At 46.8% G+C, this 20,452-nt stretch overlaps 1 protein-coding gene across 1 annotated transcript in view; it reads right to left on the bottom strand.

Annotated features, from left to right (window-relative positions):
- The window catches only part of gabrg1 (gamma-aminobutyric acid type A receptor subunit gamma1), a 261,702-nt gene that overhangs the window by 54,464 nt on the left and 186,786 nt on the right, over positions 1-20,452 (bottom strand). The window contains exon 4 of the mRNA XM_070863136.1: positions 16,545-16,765. Within this exon, the coding sequence (XP_070719237.1) occupies positions 16,545-16,765 (221 nt within the window). The remainder of the gene's footprint in view (positions 1-16,544; positions 16,766-20,452) is intronic.

The raw sequence follows: 20,452 nt of genomic DNA, 5'->3' as shown, positions 1-20,452 counted from the left end.
CAATTCGCAGCAGAGTGCAAAATTTAGCGCCGGGATAACACTGGTGACACAGCAAGGAAATTTCGCTGAGTGAGAGCTCTGGAGGAACATTGGCGTTAAGTCCGGCGTTGCACAACAGAGTATGTGCGCCAGAGCCAAAATTTCCAGCAGTGAAGGAGGTAGCCATTTTGCGCAAGTGCTTTTTTCTCCACCTCCTGGTTTCATTTCCTGTCGCAAACGGTAATGCAGGATACTTCCTGCGGGCATGCGCATTTAAACCGGCCCACTTCAGCAACTTCTGCTGAGATGGAGGAGGAGGAGGGAAGGCAGTGTGCCAGGTGCTTCACCCATGAGGCCAATGATGCGTGGTGGGCGTGGTGGAGAGGAGTTGGGCGGCACTACATCTTCGGGGGGGATCGGGACCTCTACCTGCAATTTTTTAAACGATCTGGAGGGAGATAGCTGAGAAGGTGTCAGCTTCAGACACTATGCCCAAAACTGGCAAACAGTGTTGAAAAAAGTTTAACGACCTCAGTAGAGTCATCCGGGTGAGTAACATTTTCATCTATGCACTCCTCCATGTCTTAAAGGATAAATCTGACAGACTATCTGATTGCTCTCACATGCTTTTAGTGCCTCTCAACACTTTGTGGGTGTCATGTTTGTAACCTTCATGCAACAACACTGTACACTGTATACACATAAGAAATGCACACCTTGACCACAGGGGGTGAACTTGTGGGAGACACTCCTCACCTGGTCATCCAGGTATATAAAGGGAGGCCCCACGCAGGGTCAGCTTTCTTGGTCCTGTGAATAAAGGTACAGGTCACAGAGTGACCTTGTCTCCAGTCTGTGCCTCGTGTTGATTTGCTGTAGTGTGTAAGGACTTAACAGTGGGTTGCCTCCCACAATGCATTAAATAAAGGAAGGCTTACTTTGGCACCCTAGTTGCGCTGAATTTTCAAAGCACATAATTAACATTGTTCATGGCAATGCACAGCAACTGCTCCTACCGCTTTCTGAAAGCTCTCTTAAATCCCTAATTTTAGATGCCGGTTGATTTCGATAATCTCCTGGCGAAGCACAGGCAAGATCCAAGTGCATTTAACTGAGGCTCCGAGGACATTCATACAGTATGGCATAAACTAATTTGGTGGCCATCTGTACCACAACAAGAGACAGATCCTGTAAAGTCCTGTCCCCTCAGTACAGATTCACACGAGGCATGTAGTGAAGTCAAGGTCACTCTGGACCTGCACCTTTATTTCACAGCTCTGGAATGCTGCACCTGCCTGAGACCTGTCCTTATATACCTGTCTCTTGCAAGTGCACCCCTGGTGGTAAGGTATGCTGGTGGTTACAGGTCATATCTTATTACCGTCATGTATAGCATGTTAGGATACAGTTATATATATTGTAAGATACATGACATCACCCTCTCCCAAGGTCTTATTGTCTTTATAGGTTCAGTCTCTCAGGTGGTCTACGCTCTCGCGTGGAGTGTCTGAGTTGTGGTTCAGTTGTTTGCCTTGGTGTCTGTTTTTCTTTGGGTGTGGTTGCTGGTATCTCGCCTGGGCTGTCTGTTTCAATTGGTGTGATTGTTGTTGACTCGCCTGGGCTGTCTGTTGGGATTGCCCTTTCCTCAGGTTGTTCCCTCTGTCTGTCCACCAGGTGTGGTGCGAGTTCCACATTGTAGTCTGCCTCTGGTTCCGCAGTGTTGTTGGTAAATCTGCTTTTGACTTGGTCTACATGCCTCCGGCAGGTTTTGCCATTGTCCATTTGTACTACCAGTAGCCTGTTTCCTTCCTTGCCCGTTACTGTCCCTGCAAGCCATTTGGGACCCCTGCCATAGTTTAGTACAAACACTTTGTCCCCTATCTCATTCCATCTCCCCCTCGAATTTCTGTCATGGTACTCAGTCAGCTTACGGCGCTTTGCTTCAACGATTTCGTGCATGTCTGGGAGGATTAATGAGAGCCTTGTTTTTAAAGTCCTTTTCATCAACAGTTGCGCGGGGGGGATCCCAGTCAATGAGTGCGGACGAGATCTGTATGCCAGCAGCAGTCACGACAGGCGACCCTGCAGTGTGGGACCTTGGATTTTAAGCCTGCCTTGTTTAATGATTTGCACTGCTCTCTCCGCCTGGCCGTTGGAGACCGGCTTGAACGGTGCCGTCTTGACGTGATTTATGCTGTGGTCAATTATAAAGTCTTGGAATTCTGAGCTGGTGAAGCACGGACCATTGTCACTGACCAATATGTCAGGGATTCCGTGCGTTGCAAACATGGTTGCGAGGCTCTCCACAGTGGTGGAGGTTGTGCTCGAGTTTAAAATGGTGCATTCGATCCACTTTGAAAATACATCTACAACTACGAGGAACATTTTGCCCATGAATGGGCCCGCATAGTCTATGTGCACCCGCGACCACGGTTTGGTAGGCCAGGGGTTCAGTGGAGCATCCCTGGGGGCATTGCTGAGTTGGGCACAAATGGTGCACCTTCGGACGCAGAGCTCCAAGTCCTCGTCAATACCAGGCCACCAGGCATGGGATCTGGCTATGGCCTTCATGAGAATGATCCACGAGTGCTCGCGGTGGAGCTCCCGGACAAATGCCTCTCTGCCTCGCAGAGGCATGACTACTCGGCTGCCCCTCATCAGGCAATCTGCTTGTAGTGATAGCTCATGCATGCGCCTGTGAAAGGGTTTTAATTCATCAGGGCAGGCATCGCGAGCCTCTGCCCAGTCACCAGTTAGGACACATCTTTTTACTAAGGATAACATGGGGTCGCTGGCCGTCCAGGCTCTGATTTGGCGAGCCGTCATGGGCGAACCTATGGACTCAAAGGCATTGATTGCCATGACTATCTCACAGTCCTGTTTGTCAGACCCTTCCGTGGTCGCCAGGGGTAGCCTGCTGAGCGCGTCGGCACAGTTGTCTGTGCCTGGTCTGTGCCTTATGGTATAGTCGTAGGACACCAGCATGAGTGCCCACCGTTGAATTTGCGCCGAGGCGTTGGCGTTTATTGCCTTACTCTCAGATAGGAGGGACGTGTGGTCAGTTTCTAACGCGATCTTGGCCCCGAAAAGATATCGGTGCATCTTTTTGACACCGTACACGCACGCGAGCGCCTCCTTCTCTACCATTCCGTACCCGCGCTCCACCCGCGAAAGTGACCTGGAGGCATAAGCTATGGGTTGTAATTTTCCCGCACTATTGACATGTTGCAAAACGCATATGACCCCATATGCTGACACATCACATGTGAGAACTAGCTTTTTACCTGGGTCAAAGAAAGTCAAAACACTGTTGGAACACAGAAGGTTGCGTGCCTTATTGAAGGCGCGTTCCTGGACGTCCCCCCAAAACCAATCGCACCCCTTCCTGAGTAGCACGTGGAGAGACTCCAGCAGCGTGCTTAAGTTCTGCATAAAGTTCCCAAAGTAATTGAGTAGCCCAAGAAAGGCACACAGTTCTGAGACATTCCGGGGCCTGGGTGCCAGGCGAATTGCTTCTGTTTTGGACTCTGTTGGGCGGATTCCATCAGCGGCAATCCTTCTGCCCAAAAGTTCAACCTCGGGTGCGAGAAACAGGCACTTGGATTTCTTGACTCGTAGGCCTACCCGATCCAACCGCTTTAGTACTTTCTCCAAATTACGGAGATGGGAGTCGGTGTCCCTGCCCGTGATAAGTATCTCGTTTTGAAATACAACCGTCCTCAGGATGGACTTGAGCAGACTCTCCATGTTGCGCTGGAATATGGCAGCTGCTGACCTGATGCCGAATGGGCATCGATTGTACATGAAAAGGCCTCGATGTGTGTCGATGGTGGTGAGTAGCTTGGATTCCTCAGTCAATTCTTGCGTCATATACGCAGATGTGAGGTCTAATTTTGAGAAAAGTTTACCTCCAGCCAATGTGGCAAATAAGTCCTCCGCTCTGGGCAGCGGGTACTGGTCCTGTATGGAAACTCTGTTTATGGTAGATTTGTAGTCCCCACAGATTCATATGGATCCATCAGGCTTCATGACTGGGACGATGGGACTTGCCGAGTTGCTATATTCCACAGGTGATATAATGCCTTCCCGCAGAAGCCTGTCTAGTTCGTGTTCAATCTTTTCCCTCATCACATAGGGTACAGCTCTGGCCTTGTGATGGACTGATCTAGCATCCTGTGTGATGTAGATTTTGACTTTGGCCCCTTTGAAAGTGCCCACACCTGGCTGAAAGAGATGTTCAAATCGCTTTATAACTGTTGAGCAGGAGGTCCGTTCCTCTAATGACATGGCATGGACATCATCCCATTTCCAGTTTAGTTTTTCCAGCCAGCTTCTCCCCAGCAGTGCTGGGGGGTCTCAGGGGACAATCCACAGGGGAAGTCGGTTCACTGTCCCTTTGTGTGTGACAGAGAGCATGGCACTGCCGAGAACTGGTACGATTTCTTTGGTATCGGTCCTCAGTTTGGTGTCGACCCTTGTGAGTTTTGGTCTGTCTCTTTTATGCGGCCACAGTTGTTCAAATTTTTGAGCCCCCATGAGAGATTGACTCGCTCCCGTATCCAGCTCCATGTTGACAGATATCCCGTTGAGTAGGACCCTCATCATTATAGGAGGCGTCCTGTTGTAGGAGCAGCGGCCATTGATCGTGTTGACCCGCTGTACACCAGTGTCCCGGGTACTGTCCCCACCATCTTCTGGTCCGCTTTCCGACCCATCTGATTCGTATACCAGCCGAGCTGCCGTTTTTTTACACATGCGGGCCAAATGCCCTGTATATTCACAATTTCTGCAAACAGCCTGCTGAAATCGACATTCCCTTGACGAGTGCCCACCCCCACACCTCCAGCACAGAGCTGTTCCATTGTTCAAAGAGTTCCCAAAGAATGAGCTGCGTCTGGCTGATCTCTCTTGAGCTTCTCTCAGTTTGTAGTTGATTGCTCGCATTGTGGGTTGATGAGGTGTGAACGGCCGTTCCTGTGGCCCTTGATGGCTTCTGCCTGCTGTCGAGAGCCTGTTCTCCTGGTTTTGTCTGTGTGTGGGGGTAGCAGCTTGTTTAGTGCTGTGAACTTCTTGTTCCAATATTTTGTTAGTTGTCGTACCTGCATTGTAAATCAACCTCGTTTCTTCTTCCCCTACCAAGAATGTCTGTGCAACCAGTGCTGCTGCCTCTAAGGTCAGGTTCTTGGTCTCTATGAGCTTTCGGAATATGCCTGCATGGCCTATTCCTTCAATGAAAAAGTCTCTCGGCATTTCTCTCCTCAGTTCATCGGAGAACTCACATAAACTCACCAACCTTTGAAATTCCGCCACGAAGTCAGGTATGCCCTAGCCCACACAGCGTCTATAGTTGTAGAACCTGTGTTTGGCCATGTGTAGGCTGCTCGCTGGCTTCAGGTGGTCTCTTACCAGTGTGCTCAATTCTTCAAATGACTTGCTTGCTGGTTTCTCGGATGCCAACAGATCCTTCATTGAAGCGTATGTTTTCGAGCCACAGCTGGTCAAGAGATGGGCTCTTCTCTTGTCTGCCTTATCATCGCCTAACCAGTCTTTGGTTACAAAGCTTTGCTGGAGCCTTTCTATAAAGTCCTCCCAATTGTCTCCTGCATTGTACTTTTCATCTGATCCGTTGTTCGCCATTCTGTGGATTCTGTAATCCCGTAACCCGTTGCCACTGTAAAGTCCTGTCCCCTCAGTACAGATTCACACGAGGCATGTAGTGAAGTCAAGGTCACTCTGGACCTGCATCTTTATTTCACAGCTCTGGAATGCTGCACCTGCCTGAGACCTGTCCTTATATACCTGTCTCTTGCAAGTGCACCCCTGGTGGTAAGGTATGCTGGTGGTTACAGGTCATATCTTATTACAGTCATGCATGTTGGTATACAGTTATATATAATAATGTAAGATACATGACAGATCCTTTTGTAACAATTCCCATTATCATCTTTTCATTGGAAGCACTTCCATAATCGGAGGGAGCAACTGTAGACAGGAGGGGGTCCGCCTCAGACACTGCCACTCACGAATGTGGAGGAGCGAGTGATCGTCCTCATCAGTGTCACAGTTGCCGGTGGGGTTGCAGAGGCCCCTCGGATACTGAGGATAAGTGGATCATGTGACTCAAAGCACTACATTGAGAGATATAATGGAGTAGCAGCGGTCCTTCAAATGAGCCCTGTACTGTGCGATCTTCCTCATGTCAACCCGCCCCCTCCCCTGCTGCTAACCACTCATCTGTTGCTTTCTACTTCCAGTTGAACAGCCAGAGGTGCTGCATCCCTTGAGGGATCCCTCCATATCACGCCATCGTCTGGAGGAGGAGGAGGAGATGGATGACACAGCTCCGGCGGAGCATTCCAGCCCACCTGAAGTCCCTCGGGACTCAGCTCATCTGGGAGGACATCGTGTTCCCAGGGTTTGAGAATTTGGATGCTCTGGGCCCAGTGGCGTGTAACAACGCAGTGCTGGGGTGGAATCCCACAGGCCAGCTCTCCGGAGGGTGAGTCAGCAAAGTCGGTCTGCTAATAGACAGGCAGACCTAGAATTGGACTCGGTGGCAATGTCCGGGGCAACCACAGAGATGCACCCTGAGATAATTGATGCATTGGGATAGATCCCACGTGAGCATCGACTCGCTCACTGCGACAGTAATGGAGGTAGGGTCGCAGATTGTTGTTGCAAGCCATGAGACCAGCGAGGCATCATTGCCCACACACAGAGGCTTGTGGCCTTGAGCAAAGACAGTGGAGTTCCAGAGAGTGTGGTGCGTGCCCTTGAGCACGTTGCAGACTCGGGCACCTCACAGGCACAGGCTCTGCTTCAGCTTGGGCAAGTGATGCAGTCCATGTCTGCCTCCATACTCTCTGCATTCCCCACTGTCCCATGGGGAAGTAATGATGCCAAAGCAGGCCAGCAAGATGTTTCTTCACATCGTGCTCTTGTTGCTAAGGCCCAGCTCCATCGGCGACAAAGTGGCTCCAGGCAGATGGGCGGTGCTGGCATTCCTCAGGATGACAGCAATCCGTCTCCCTCCACTCACTTGCCAACCAAGCACCAACTACAGTTGACTCCCAAACCACCTGTGACTGGCAACACTGAGGAAGTGGTGAGCCAGTCGGAAGCCAGGCCTTCCAGGCCAGGAGCTGCTCCAGTGCATCCTGGATGCTGCCCCCAAGACAGCAGCACTTCAGCACCCTTGCAGCATGCCCTGGTGTCACATTGAGGAGGAGCAGAAGGCAGGGGAGAGGGATGAAGGGAAGGGGATCAAAACAAACTAGCCCTAAGCAGTAAAGCATTCTAACAATGTAGACCACTGCATATGGCTTGTTCATCAATGCTGCACATTGTACACTTCAGGATGCAGATGTTATTTTGATTTCTATGTTATTGACTGCAGGATGCAGATGTTAATTTTCTCTGTGTGTCTCCGTTCCATTAGTATGTGCTTTGTTGGAGGGGTGTGGGGGGATTGAGACTGTTACTTTTATTAAATATTTCGTTCAACTTAACCATTGCTGCCCAGTGTCTCATTTGCAGAGTAAGTAGGGGAATAGCCAGCATGGTGGCATAGAGTGGCGAGGCAATGCTCAAACCTCTCCCATTCCCTGTTCAAGCAAAGCAGTCAATGATGAGCTGCTGATGCAAGGCTCTTGCAGCGGTCATATCTCCATGCTGCCTCTCCTGTGGTTGTCGTGGTCGCGGTATAGGTTCCTCGCCAGGCTCATCTTCCTAGTCTTCCTCCTCCTGAGATAGTCCTGCAATCTCCATTGGCAATGCCTGTCCCTCATGATGGCTAAGTTGTGTAGCATGCAGCACACCATAATGAACTCAGAGCCCTGCTGAGGGGAGTTTTGAAGGCTGCCTCCTGAGTGGTCCAGGCATCGGAAGCGCTGCTTGAGCATGCCAATATTCTGCTCAATGATGTTGCGGGTGCTTGCATGGCTGTCATTATAGTGGTGCTCAGCTTATGTGGAAGGGTTCAGGGGGTGGGGGGGGGGGGCGGGGGCGGGCGGTGGTGGGGCGGTCATGAGCCAGGTGGCCAGGTTGTATCCTTTGTCCCCGATTAGCCAGCTCTGACCTTGTACTGGTCGCTGAAACATGCATGAGACACTGCTCTCACGCAAGATAAAAACATCATGTGTGTTCCCTGGAAAGCGGGCATTGACTGTGAGGGTGTACTGAGTGTGGTTGCAGACCAGCTGAACGTCTAGTGAGTGTTATCCCTTCTGTTTCAGAAGATCTCTGCATTCTGTGTTGCTGCCCTGGTTGGGCTCCACTCTGCTTCCACCCCTCCTTTTCCTGTGGAGTGGCTTCTCCCTGTACCTTAAGCACATTTCCTTCCTTAGGCCTGATTGTACGTGCTCCAACCTGGGCTTCCCTGGCCAGTGTACCTGTCTCTGCCATTCGCTTGGCTGCCTTGTCTGCCCATCGCACACTCTTGGGGTAGGAGGGGGGCTTCCACTAATTTCTTAACAATATCCTCGTGCTTTATTGTCTTTCCTCCTGAAGTCATGTATCCCCGTCTACTCCAGGCTATCATATAATCATGCACTACTCCAAAAGCATAACGACTCTCTGTTTCGATGTTTACTCTTTTTCCCTTAGCCATTGGGGAGAGCCACCAATTCAGCCCCTTGAGCCGATAGGCCCCCTTCTAGCCATACTCCCCTTCGAACCTGTCTGCTCCTATCTACCCATCCCGTCTATGGTTGATATAGAGCCGGGACCCATCTACGTATAGATCCATGTCTGCCTCCTCAAGCCTGACTATTTCCCTCGTTTTCTCTTGTCGGGCTACACTGAAGCTCCTCTCCCTGCATAATGATCCACCCTGTAGGGTTGTTACAGTTGTCTTTTATTGTTACTGTTCCATTGCGGGGTAAGAACATTGCTTCCCACCTAGCCCTTCATACGTCGGATACCAGTTTTAGCCTTCCTGTGATGAGCAATTCTATTTAGGTATGCTGGGTATGTGTAGGGTAACTTGTCCTGACTTTATTATGCCACTGGCCTATGCCTGTTCCCATGTAATTGAGTCATCACCGCGTTATGATCTTTACTGTGGTTGGTATAGATTCTGGTCGGGTAATCCCAGGGCTGGAGCACTTGTGAGAGCTTGTTTTAGCTTTACAAACACCGTTTCCTGATCTTGAGAGTGTTTCCCCCCTTTGACCGGGTCCTGTATAAGTTGGGCCATCTCAGCATATTCGGGAATAAAATTTCTGCATGAGTGGAATGGCCCTAGTACCAGCCTAACCCCTTTCATGGTCCCTGGCTTTGGTGTCGATCTAATAGCTTCCTTTCTCTCCTTGAACATTTGTCTTTTCCCTTGTGTTATTAGTATTCTAGGTAAGTTACTTCACTCTTTCCATATTAAAGATTACACATTTTTTTTAAATTCTTTATACCCGTTACAATTTTATTTTCCTTCTGGCACGTGGGAAAATATTCACTTCCATTTAAGAAACCCAAATTAATAATGTCCAGCATTTTTTTAAATTTAATGCAGCGATGCTAAAGTTGTTTGGTGAACTAAATAAAACAGCTATCAGTGGAATGGGTTAATTCCTTTGCAGGTTTGTAAGAAGGCATGACGTCATTACGTGACTTTGCGTAATTCTTTTTTTAAAAAACCTTTCCCGATAGCAGAATACAGCATCCATTTTAAAAAGATTTTCAAACCCGAAATTTAAATCTCCTTTACTGAAGTGAAACTTTCTCATAATTTAAAATAGCATTTCCAAACAACCAAATGGCAACTTTTATCAACATAGAATGTCTTTTATCTCTTTTCCAATATTCACACTTTGAAACAAAACTGGAACTTCTCCGTGGCCACAATGAAAGTCTGGTTTTCATTGGTTAATTACCCTTAATAATCCATTAAATCAATATCTTTTTCACAGCCAATATCAAATCGCATTCAGTAAGTTACGTCTCTTTCCATTGTTAATTTAAACTACATAAGACAATCGCAAAAAAAAAAAAAAAAATTTCCAATTAAATGTTCAATTCATTTAGTGAGGTGGTTACATGGCAGGTAAAGGTTACAAAGGCAGATAGGGAATGGGTGACCATCAGGCAGAGCAGGAGTAGGAAGGTCGTGCAGGGGTCCCCTGCGGTCATCTCCCTCCAAAACAGATATACTACTTTGGATACTGATGGGGGAGATGGCTCATCAGGGGAGGGCAGCAGCAGTCAAGTTCATGGCACCATGGGTGGCTCTGCTGCACAGAAGGGCAGGAAAAAGAGTGGGAGAGCTTTAGTGTAGAGGATTCTATTGTAAGGGGAGTAGAAAGGCATTTCTGCGGCAGCAATTGAGACTCCAGGATGGTATGTTGCCTCACTGGTGCAAGGGTCAAGGATGTCTCGGAGCAGTTGCAGGGCATTCTGGAGGGGGTGGGTGAACAGCCAGTTGTTGTGGTGCATATAGTCACCAAGGATATAGGTAAAAAACAGAATGAGGTCCACAAGCTGAATTTAGGGAGCTAGGAGTTAAATTAAAAAGTAGGACCTCAAAGGTAGTAATCTCAGGATTGCTACCAATGCCACATGCTAGTCAGAGTAGAAATGGCAGGATAGTTAAGATGAATATGTGGCTTGAGGAATGGTGCAAGAGGGAGGGATTCAAATTCCTGAGACATTGGAACCGGTTCTGGGGGAGGTGGGACCAGTATAAACCGGACAGTCTGCACATGGGCAGGACCGGAACCGATGTCCTAGGGGGAGTGTTTGCGAGTGCTGTTGGAGAGGGTTTAAACTAATATGGCAGGAGGATGGGAATCTATGCAGGGAGACAGAGGGAAGTAAAATGGGGGCAGAAGCAAAAGGTAGAAAGGAGATAAGGAAAAGTGGAGGGCAGAGAAATCAAAGGCAAAAATCAAAAAGGGCCACAGTACAACATAATTCTAAAAAGGCAAAGAGTGTTAAAAAAACAAGCCTAAAGGCGCTGTGTCTCAATGCGAGAAGCATTCATAATATGGTGGATGAATTAACTGCGCAGATAGCTGTTATAGGATATGATATAATTGAGATTACGGAGACATGGCTCCAGGGTGACCAAGGCTGGGAACTCAACATCCAGGGGTATTCAATATTCAGGAAGGATAGACAGAAAGGAAAAGGAGGTGGGGTAGCGCTGCTAGTTAAAGAGGAAATTAACGCAATAGTAAGGAAGGACATTAGCTTGGATGATGTGGAATCTGCATGGGTAGAGCTACGGAACATCAAAGGGCAGAAAACGCTAGTGGGAGTTGTGTACAGACCACCAAACGGTAGCAGTGAGTTTGGGGATGGCATCAAACAGGAAATTAGGGATGCGTGCAATAAAGGTACAGCAGTTATCTTGGAGACTTTAATCTACATATAGATTGGGCTAACCAAACTGATAGCAATACAGTGGAAGAGGATTTCCTGGAGTGTATAAGGTATGGTTTTTGAGACCAATATATCGAGGTACCAACTAGAGAACTGGCCATCCTAGACTGGGTGTTGTGTAATGAGAGAGGATTAATTATCAATCTTGTTGTATGAGGCCCCTTGGAGAAGAGTGACCATAATATGGTAGAATTCTTCATTAAGATGGAGAGTGACACAGTTAACTCAGAGACTAGGGTCTTGAACTTAAAGAAAGCTAACTTCGATAGTATGAGACGTGAATTAGCTTGGATAGACGGGCGAATGATACTTAAAGGGTTGATGGTGGATAGGCAATGGCAGACATTTAACGACCACATGGATGAACTTCAACAATTGTACATCATTGTCTGGAGTAAAAATAAAATGGGGAAGGTGGCTCAACCATGGCTAACAAGGGAAATTAGGGATAGTGTTAAAACCAAGGAAGAGGCATATAAATTGGCCAGAAAAAGCAGCAAACCTGAGGACTGGGAGAATTTTATAATTCAGCAGAGGAGGACAAAGTGTTTAATTAGGTGGGGAAAAATAGGGTATGAGAGGAAGCTTGCAGGGAACATAAAAATTGACTGCAAAAGCTTCTATAGGTATATGAAGAAAAAAAGATTTGTGAAGACAAATGTAGGTCCCTTGTGGTCAGAATCAGGTGAATTTATAATGGGGAACAAAGAAATGGCAGACCAATTGAACAAATACTTTGGTTCTGTCTTCACGAAGGAAGACACAAATAACCTTTTGGATGTACTAGGGGACCGAGGGTCGAGCGAGAAGGAGGAACTGAAGGAAATCCTTATTAGTGAGGAAATTGTGTTAGGGAAATTGATGGGATTGAAGGCCGATAAATCCCCAGTGCCGAATAGTCTGCATCCCAGATTACTTAAGGAAGTGGCCCTAGAAATAGTGGATGCATTGGTGGTCATTTTCCAACATTCTGTAGACTCTGGATCAGTTCCTATAGATTGGAGGGAAGCTAATGTAACCCCACTTTGTAAAAAAGGAGGGATAGAGAAAACAGGGAATTATAGACTGGTTAGCCTGACATCGGTAGTGGGGAAAATGTTGGAATCAATTATTAAAGATGAAATAGCAGCGCATTTGGAAAGCAGTGACAGAATCAGTCCAAGTCAGCATGGATTTATGAAAGGGAAATCATGCTTGACAAATCTTCCAGAATTTTTTGAGGATGTAACTCGTAGAGTGGACAAGGGAGAACCAGTGGATGTGGTTTATTTGGATTTTCAAAAGGCTTTTGACAAGGTCCCACACAAGAGATTAGTGTGCAATATTAAAGCACATGGTTTTGGGGGTAATATATTGACGTGGATAGAAAATTGGTTGGCAGACAGGAAGCAAAGAGTAGGAATAAACGGGTCCTTTTCAGAATGGCAGGCAGTGACTACTGGGGTACCGCAAGGTTCAGTGCTGGGACCCCAGCTATTTACAATATACAGTAATGATTTGGACGAAGGAATTGAATGTAATATCTCCAAGGTTGCAGATGACACTAAGCTGGGTGGCAGTGTGAGCTGTGAGGAGGACGCTAAGAGGCTGCAGGGTGATTTGGACAAGTTAGATGAGTGGGCAAATGCATGGCAGATGCAGTATAATGTAGATAAATGTGAGGTTATCCACTTTGGTGGCAAAAACAGGAAGGCAGAATGTTATCTGAATGGTGACAGATTAGGAAAAGGGGAGGTGCAACGAGACTTGGGTGTCATGGTACATCAGTCATTGAAAGTTGGCATGCAGGTACAGCAGACGGTGAAGAAGGCAAATGGCATGTTGGCCTTCATAGCAAGAGGATTTGAGTATAGGAGCAGGGAGGTCTTACTGCAGTTGTACACGGCCTTGGTGAGGCCACACCTTGAATATTGTGCACAATTTGGTCTCCTCATCTGAGGAATTACATTCTTGCTATTGAGGGAGTGCAGCAAAGGTTCACCAGACTGAATCCCGGGATGGCAGGACTAATATATGAAGAAAGACTGGATCGACTCGGCTTATATTCATTGGAATTTAGAAGAATGAGAGGGGATCTCATAGAAACATATAAAATTCTGACGGGATTGGACATGTTAGATGCAGGAAGAATGCTCCCGATGTTGTGGAAGTCCAGTACCAGGGATCACAGTCTAAGTATAAGGGGTAAGCCAGTTAGGACTGACATGAGGAGAAACTTCTTAACTCAGGGAATTATGAACCTGTGGAATTCTCTATCACAGAAAGTTGTTGAGGCCAGTCCGTTAGATATATTCAAAAGGGAGTTAGATGTGGCCCTTATGGCTAAAGAGATCAAGGGGTATGGAGAGAAAGCAGGAATGGGGTACTGAAGTTGCATGATCAGCCATGATCATATTGAATGGTGGTGCAGGCTCGAAGGGCCGAATAGCCTACTCCTGCACCTATTTTCTATGTTTCTATGTTTCTATGTTTTTCCTTTTAGCAATCTAGCTTCAAGGTTATATGTTTTATCTTTTGATAAACAACCCGTCCTTTGTGCATTCAATTCCAGGTGCACAATGATCATATCCGAAAAGTGGGGGAGCTGGAACAAACAGACAGACTCATTACCTTCCCCCTTCTCTCCTTTTCAATCCTAACTTAATAGTATTTTGATGGCCTTCCTCCAGTCCATCGTTAAACATCTTTGTTTCTCTTTCTTGGCACAAAAGCTGCAGCTTCTGTGTCCTTTTTAACTCGTAAGTTTTTATTATGTTCACAATCTTTCCTGTTAGTATTTATACTCGAGACCCTCCATATCTCAGAGAACCTCCTTGGTCTTCATTTTATTTCACTGGCCAGTTTTTCCTAAACATCCTGGGGTACCCCCCGCCCCCCGCTTTAGGTTGTATTCCTTCTTGTTTGTGCCGCGCACGATTAATACAGGCTTATCCCTGTTATTTATACAGATTACCTCCTTCCCCGTCAATGCTACAGCTCTGCAGGTGGTACAAAAAACATACTCACTGCCATTGCTAGCTGCCACATCATCCGGGTCAGAGTGTGTGTACCCTGCTCGCAGCACCAATTGCTGGGGAAAAAAAATCTTCTCTTCCTCAAGGTGGACTCCCTGTTATAAGGAATCGACACCTGCCCTTTGACATAGTGACCACAGAATCACTCAGACGTAACCTTGGTTAACCAATTTTTATTCGAACATGCTCGGGAAGGTTCTGATGAACACTTCCCTGAGCAGAGGTTTTACAATTACAATTGTACAGTTTTTCAAGGGGTACTACCCTCCTACAAAACCATCAATTGGCTGACTGCTCAGACTGGCTCTGAGTGGTTCTCCCCCACCTGTTCATCTCCCATGGTGTCAAATTTGCCTCAGTTTCTCATGACGTGTTGATTAACTTTGTTTTTCCGGGTGGTGCCTCCTTATCCCTCTCCCAAGAACTCGAGTCAAAACTAACAATCAATACCATAATCAATGTTCCCAAACATTTTACTCTCCTTGTTCTGTACTAAATATGTAAGTTTCTATCAGTCAATTACAATCCCTACCCTAAGACAGTGGAACTCCCAATTCCTCAGAAACTCCTAATACTGACAAGCTCCACAATCTGGCCCATGTCTCAGATCAATTCACTACCTTCAGTATCCCCATTCGTGACCATTTTTTATCCCCTTACACAGGGCGACGTGCGTACAGTCAATGGCACTCTGTACCTTAGGGAAGCCTGCAAATTGTCCAAAACTTATAGCGCTCTCATTCTGGCTCTCCTTGCTCATTGCGAACTTAATGAAGTTTATCCTGCACGTGTACAGTGTCCTTGTCACCTGGCGCATGGAGCAATGTGCAGCATGCTGCAAGATGCAGCATATGTCCCTTGCTGCTGCCTGGAAGGAGCTGGAGGCATAGAAGACCATCGCCACTGTCACCTTCACCTCGCCAGGCAGCGCAGTCCTGTTGCCACTGTAAGCTGTAGGTCTGCCTGTAGGAGCTGGTATATCTGTCTTTTCTGAAGTGCAGCCTTCGATCGTACTGCACATCAGAAATATGAGGAATATTCTCTTTAAACCCATGGGGGGATAAGGGCTCCTCCCCAAACGTCTGCGACCTCTTCAATTCCATTGCAAACCATGGACAAGAATCCTTCTTCCATGGACAAGAACCTTTGAAGCCGCCTGCCAATAGCAACCAACATGATTTGCTGCTGAAATTGCATGCCCCCATTGAACTCACTTGCCGACCTTGAAAACAAAGGATTAAGTCAGATAAGAGTGCCGCTTTAAAGTGCGCACTCATGCAGCGTTCTGCACACAACCATGATAGTCACTGACAACTGCGATATAAGATCCTCCAGTCTCCCTTTAAATATGCCACCAATTGCACCTGCTGCACCCTGGGACCACCTGGTTTTTTTGGTCGGGTCCTGGGGTGGACGCTAAATCAGGCGTAATTGCCGAAAATTCCACCTGGGGCGCTAATGCAGCCTTGCACGATGATCGATGTCACCCTGACAGTCAAAACGGATGGCAGGGCAGTCAGTTTTTGTGCACCGCAAAATCATTGCCGAGATTTCCACCTGGGCGCTCAAACTTCGACGACCCGTTTGACGCCCAGAAGCACCTTTTTCCGTCCTGCCGAGGTGCTAAATGGGGCGCAAATTAGCAGAAAATCCAGCACAATGTCTGATTGTCCACAAAAACCAAAGTAATTTGCAAAAAAAACACAGGGTTTGGAACCAGATCCAGTCTCATTTTGTTCTTAAAGATTTCTGCAAACCTCACATTAAGCTTTGTATTTTATATATAAAGATTTTTACACTTCTTCTGTTTATTCTGGAAGTATTTCAGGAATAAAATTGGGATGATACCTTTCAGATTAATTTCCCAGTCAATGACATTCAATAAAAGAAACCCTGCAGTTAAAAATGAATAGATAAAGTAATGTTGCTCTCAAGGGTTTTGGTACATAAATAGATTCGTTATCAGTACATTTGCAAAACCACAAGTCAAATGACTGTTAACAGATTCAATACAGCTCCCAATAGACGCTAGTTTACAAATACAAGCACCCATAACACTCTAAGCCTTGGTGTTAGTCCGGAGTTCTTCATTTTATCTGGAAGGAAATGGAAATGCAGCATTGGCAGCTAACTGGTTGATCCACAGCAATTGAGATTTTCATCCAACTGTCTTACCTTAGTGTATACAGTATTTTTCCCTTATTCGAGATTCGTAGCAATCGATTGGGAGTGGTTATCCAGTGAGCATCCGATTTCCTTGAGTTTCGGAAAAATGTGTCTGGGATCCAGATTTTGCCGACCATGTTACTATTTAGTATGAGAATCTTCATTGTACTGTTAAATTTCAGTCGGCTGTCATACCAAGACTGTGCAAAAAATATATCAATTGTATATTCCTGAAAAAAAATCAGAGATTTATATTACATATACCAGCTATTTTAACATATTTCATTATCAAATTTTGAACTGCATTTGTTTTGAGTAATCCATAAATAAGTTATACTATGTAGCAGTTTCTGTGCTTCACAATTTCCCAGATATTCACAGCAGGTCAGTAACTCCAGCACATCACTAAAAACACAATGGACAAGTCTTCTACACAGAATTGCTTTCAGCATTGAACCTAATTTGAGAGTATATCAAGACCAAAATGTTCTGAGAAATAAGCCTGATATTTCATTTGTTACAAAAAAATCTTTTACAACCAACAAATAGAAACTTTTAAAGATTATTCCAAAGGGATTTTCACAAAGCTTACATTGAGTTTTGTGACTACAAATAAAAGGTGTAAAGATAAATCTTAATGTTCTCTTCAGAAACATGGAAAAATCGAACGTGGCCAAACCTCAATAACAGGACAGAATCGACTTCAAATATAATAGTTGTGAATGAATGTACATGTATAGGTAACTTGTAGTAAAATATGACACTGTTGCATACAATCTGATGCACCAAGAGGCACTATGAATTTGTAAATGTGTCCTGTTTGATTCTGGATCACTTGTGAGACTGGGAACATGCAAACCAGGAATTTTCAACACATTCTCTGTTGATCAGCTCTCTGATTTCACTTGTGATGGAAACATGGAAATGTCTTAGATAGATTCTGTCTATCTATTCTATTACTCTCCCTGTTCCTTAACCAGTTTCTAAATTTGACCCTGCAAAGGCATGAGAGATGTCTGAAGGTCAGAGCAGTAAGTTTTATGTAAATTATTAATTTGTTTTTAGACCATTTTTAGGATCACACATCCAGTTCTCAATTGGTGGTAAGTTGAAGATATCTGATCAATAAATGTTTTACCATTTAAACAAGTGATAGCATACAGTCTATTTAAACCTTTGCATGGTGTGCAACCATTTATACTGGCCCTGCCACCAGGGCAGGAAACCCCCGGTCTCCACCAGTTACACCCTCTAGTGGTGCCATCATGTATATACACCGTGTAAACCTTATTGATAATACAACAGATCTCTGATAATTATCACACTAGGGTTACTGCTGGTCTTTTACTATTTTTTATAAAATAGTAAATGACCACCCTAAGCGAGACCCAGCGGGCAGGGGAAGGCCAGTTCAAAGAACAAGGTGGTGGCTACACCTTCTAATGGAAAGGAAAACCAAAAGAAGAATGCTGCCTCCATGGAGTTGGCTTTGCCATCAAGAATGAGCTAGTGGGACGTCTCAACGACTCCCCTTTGAGATAAGTGAACGTCTCATGACTCTTCGACTCACCTTAGCCTGGAACCAGTGCATTACGGTCATCAGTGCGTACGCCCCAACACTGGACGCTACACATAAGACCAAAGAGGAATTCTACTCCAGCCTCGAACAATCCCTGCCCTGAGGATGACAAGCTGATCCTTCTTGCCGATTTCAACGCCAGAAGCGGAAAGGACGCAGACCTCTGGGGAGGTGTGATTTGCAGAGAGAGGGTAGTGAAACCAACTCCAGCGGTACCCTGCTCCTGATGAAATGCCTAGAACATGGCCTTGTCATTACCAACACTTTGTGCTCTGTCTGTAATGTACTTATGAATGACTCCACGAGGCAATGTGTTGTACTCAAACTGTAGTGACCTTGGTCCTTTATTCATAACTCCAGAGTGAGGCACAAGCGTGGTGTGCAGCCTTTTATACTGGCCCTGCCACTAGGGCAGGAAACCCCAGGTCTCCACCAGTTACACCGTCTAGTGGTGCCAGCATGTATATACACAGTGTAAACCTTATTGATAATACATCAGGTAAACAAGCCTCCATCTTATGCAACCACACAGTGACTACTCAGAGAGTACATCCATAGTCTGCATACATAACATCACTATCCCCCAGGTCCTTTGTCCCAATTACCTTTGAACTATGCACTCCGGCTTAGCTCTCCTCAGACTTAAGTGCCAATAACCCTTGCACCTTGGCTGTGCTTTGGCTTGGCTCTCTCCCTGTTAACCCCCAAGTACTTTTGCCACAACGTTGGTAGTGGTTACCAGTTTGGATGATTCGATGATGCAGTGGAGGTTCCAGAGGGTTCTGGGTGTGATCCATGTGTGTGTCCATGGTTACATATGTTCATTTCCCACCCACCGCTACCCCCCCCCCCTGCCCACAGCGAGGCCATGCAACTGACCCGTCACATTAACATACAGGATCATACACAGTACAAGTACAAAGAAAGGAAGAAGAAAATGTTTTAAAATTTGTATCGTGACACCTTGGTTCAGTGACTTACATTTGTTACATTTTCCGGTCGTGCGCCAGGATTGGGTAGATTGCATTCATGGTTCAGTCATGGTCAGTACTGAGGTAGCAGTACAGGTATGCGAGGATGCTAGTTCCAGAGCAACCAGACGGGGTCTTAGTCGTCTGATGGCGGCGTTGTGCCCCTGCTCGGTCGGGCTGGGGTGCGAAGCGGGGCTGGGCACGTGCCGCAGCTGGACGAGGCGCCGCCCTCCGGGGTTGTGGCAACTCTGGATGCGCGCCGGGCCCTCCCTGTGGATCGCCCCAGCTGTGGTGCCCGGCGGCCTCCGGGCAGGCTAGTGGCCTCAGCCGGCGCCTAGGTGAATGATCAGCCATGATCATATTGAATGGTGATGCAGGCGCGAAGGGCCAAATGGCCTACTCCTGCAACTATTTTCTATGTTTCTATATTTCTATGCTAGTGAGGAGGGCTTGGTTCACTCACCTAGCCAGGACTCAGGGCCTTTGCCGTTGCCTAGTGGGGGGCAGAATCACAGATGTGTATGGCCTCCCTGACCTCCTTTGAGGGCTGCAGAGTCTTTTGCCTGCTCTCTAATGGTGTTGGGAACCTGGCTGTTCCAGGTCCCGTTTGGGGAACTCGTTGGTTCTGAACGTTCGCTCCCAGACATGGTCGAGGTAGCGACTGAGTCTAGGGGCTGCGCCGTCTCTACCTGGGTGATGGGCAATGGCGGCCGACTGCGCGTATTGGCACTGTTTTCATTTACGAGTACGTGGCGAATAGTGCCATCGGGTGCATTTAGCGTGGGATAGACCTGGGGCAGGGTATCAGGATCAGTGTTTTCACCTTCCTGAGGTCACTCGCTTGCTACTTTTGGGGACAGTCTATTTCCGACATCTCGCAACAACATTTTGTTCTTTACATTAGGAACAGTACTGACAATTCGCAACAACATTGTGTTCACAATCTTAATCGGTTTGTTACATTGATTGCCATGCATACAATGTCTCTTTAAGTTCAGTTGGTTGCAGGTCTCCTTTAAGAGAACCCTGCTGGCTTTACCCCAATCAAATCCTTTGTTCGACACCACGTGTTGGTCCCTCAGCGTTGCACCTCCTGATATTGCCGTGCCATCTTTTTTTTCAGCCGCACTGCCCCTCGCTGCATCAGGGACGCCATCTTGCCTCTGTCCTCGAGGACGACCGCCTTGATCCTTCTATCCTGTGATTCTGCCACAAAAACTGGAAGAGTATCTGTGAATTCGATCTTCCTCCCCAGGAGCCTTGCTACTGGAGCCGGGAAGGTACTTTTAGGTCATTCTGGTTGAATCATTGCCACGCAGTCATGATGGATGGTCTGTACCTCAGGTGCTGTGCTGGTCTGTCCCTTG

This window comes from Pristiophorus japonicus, chromosome 2 (assembly GCF_044704955.1).
Source record: "Pristiophorus japonicus isolate sPriJap1 chromosome 2, sPriJap1.hap1, whole genome shotgun sequence".
Taxonomy (NCBI): Eukaryota; Metazoa; Chordata; class Chondrichthyes; family Pristiophoridae; genus Pristiophorus; species Pristiophorus japonicus.
The sequence above is the reverse complement of the archived record's forward strand: the minus strand, read 5'-3'. Positions and strand labels throughout refer to the sequence as shown.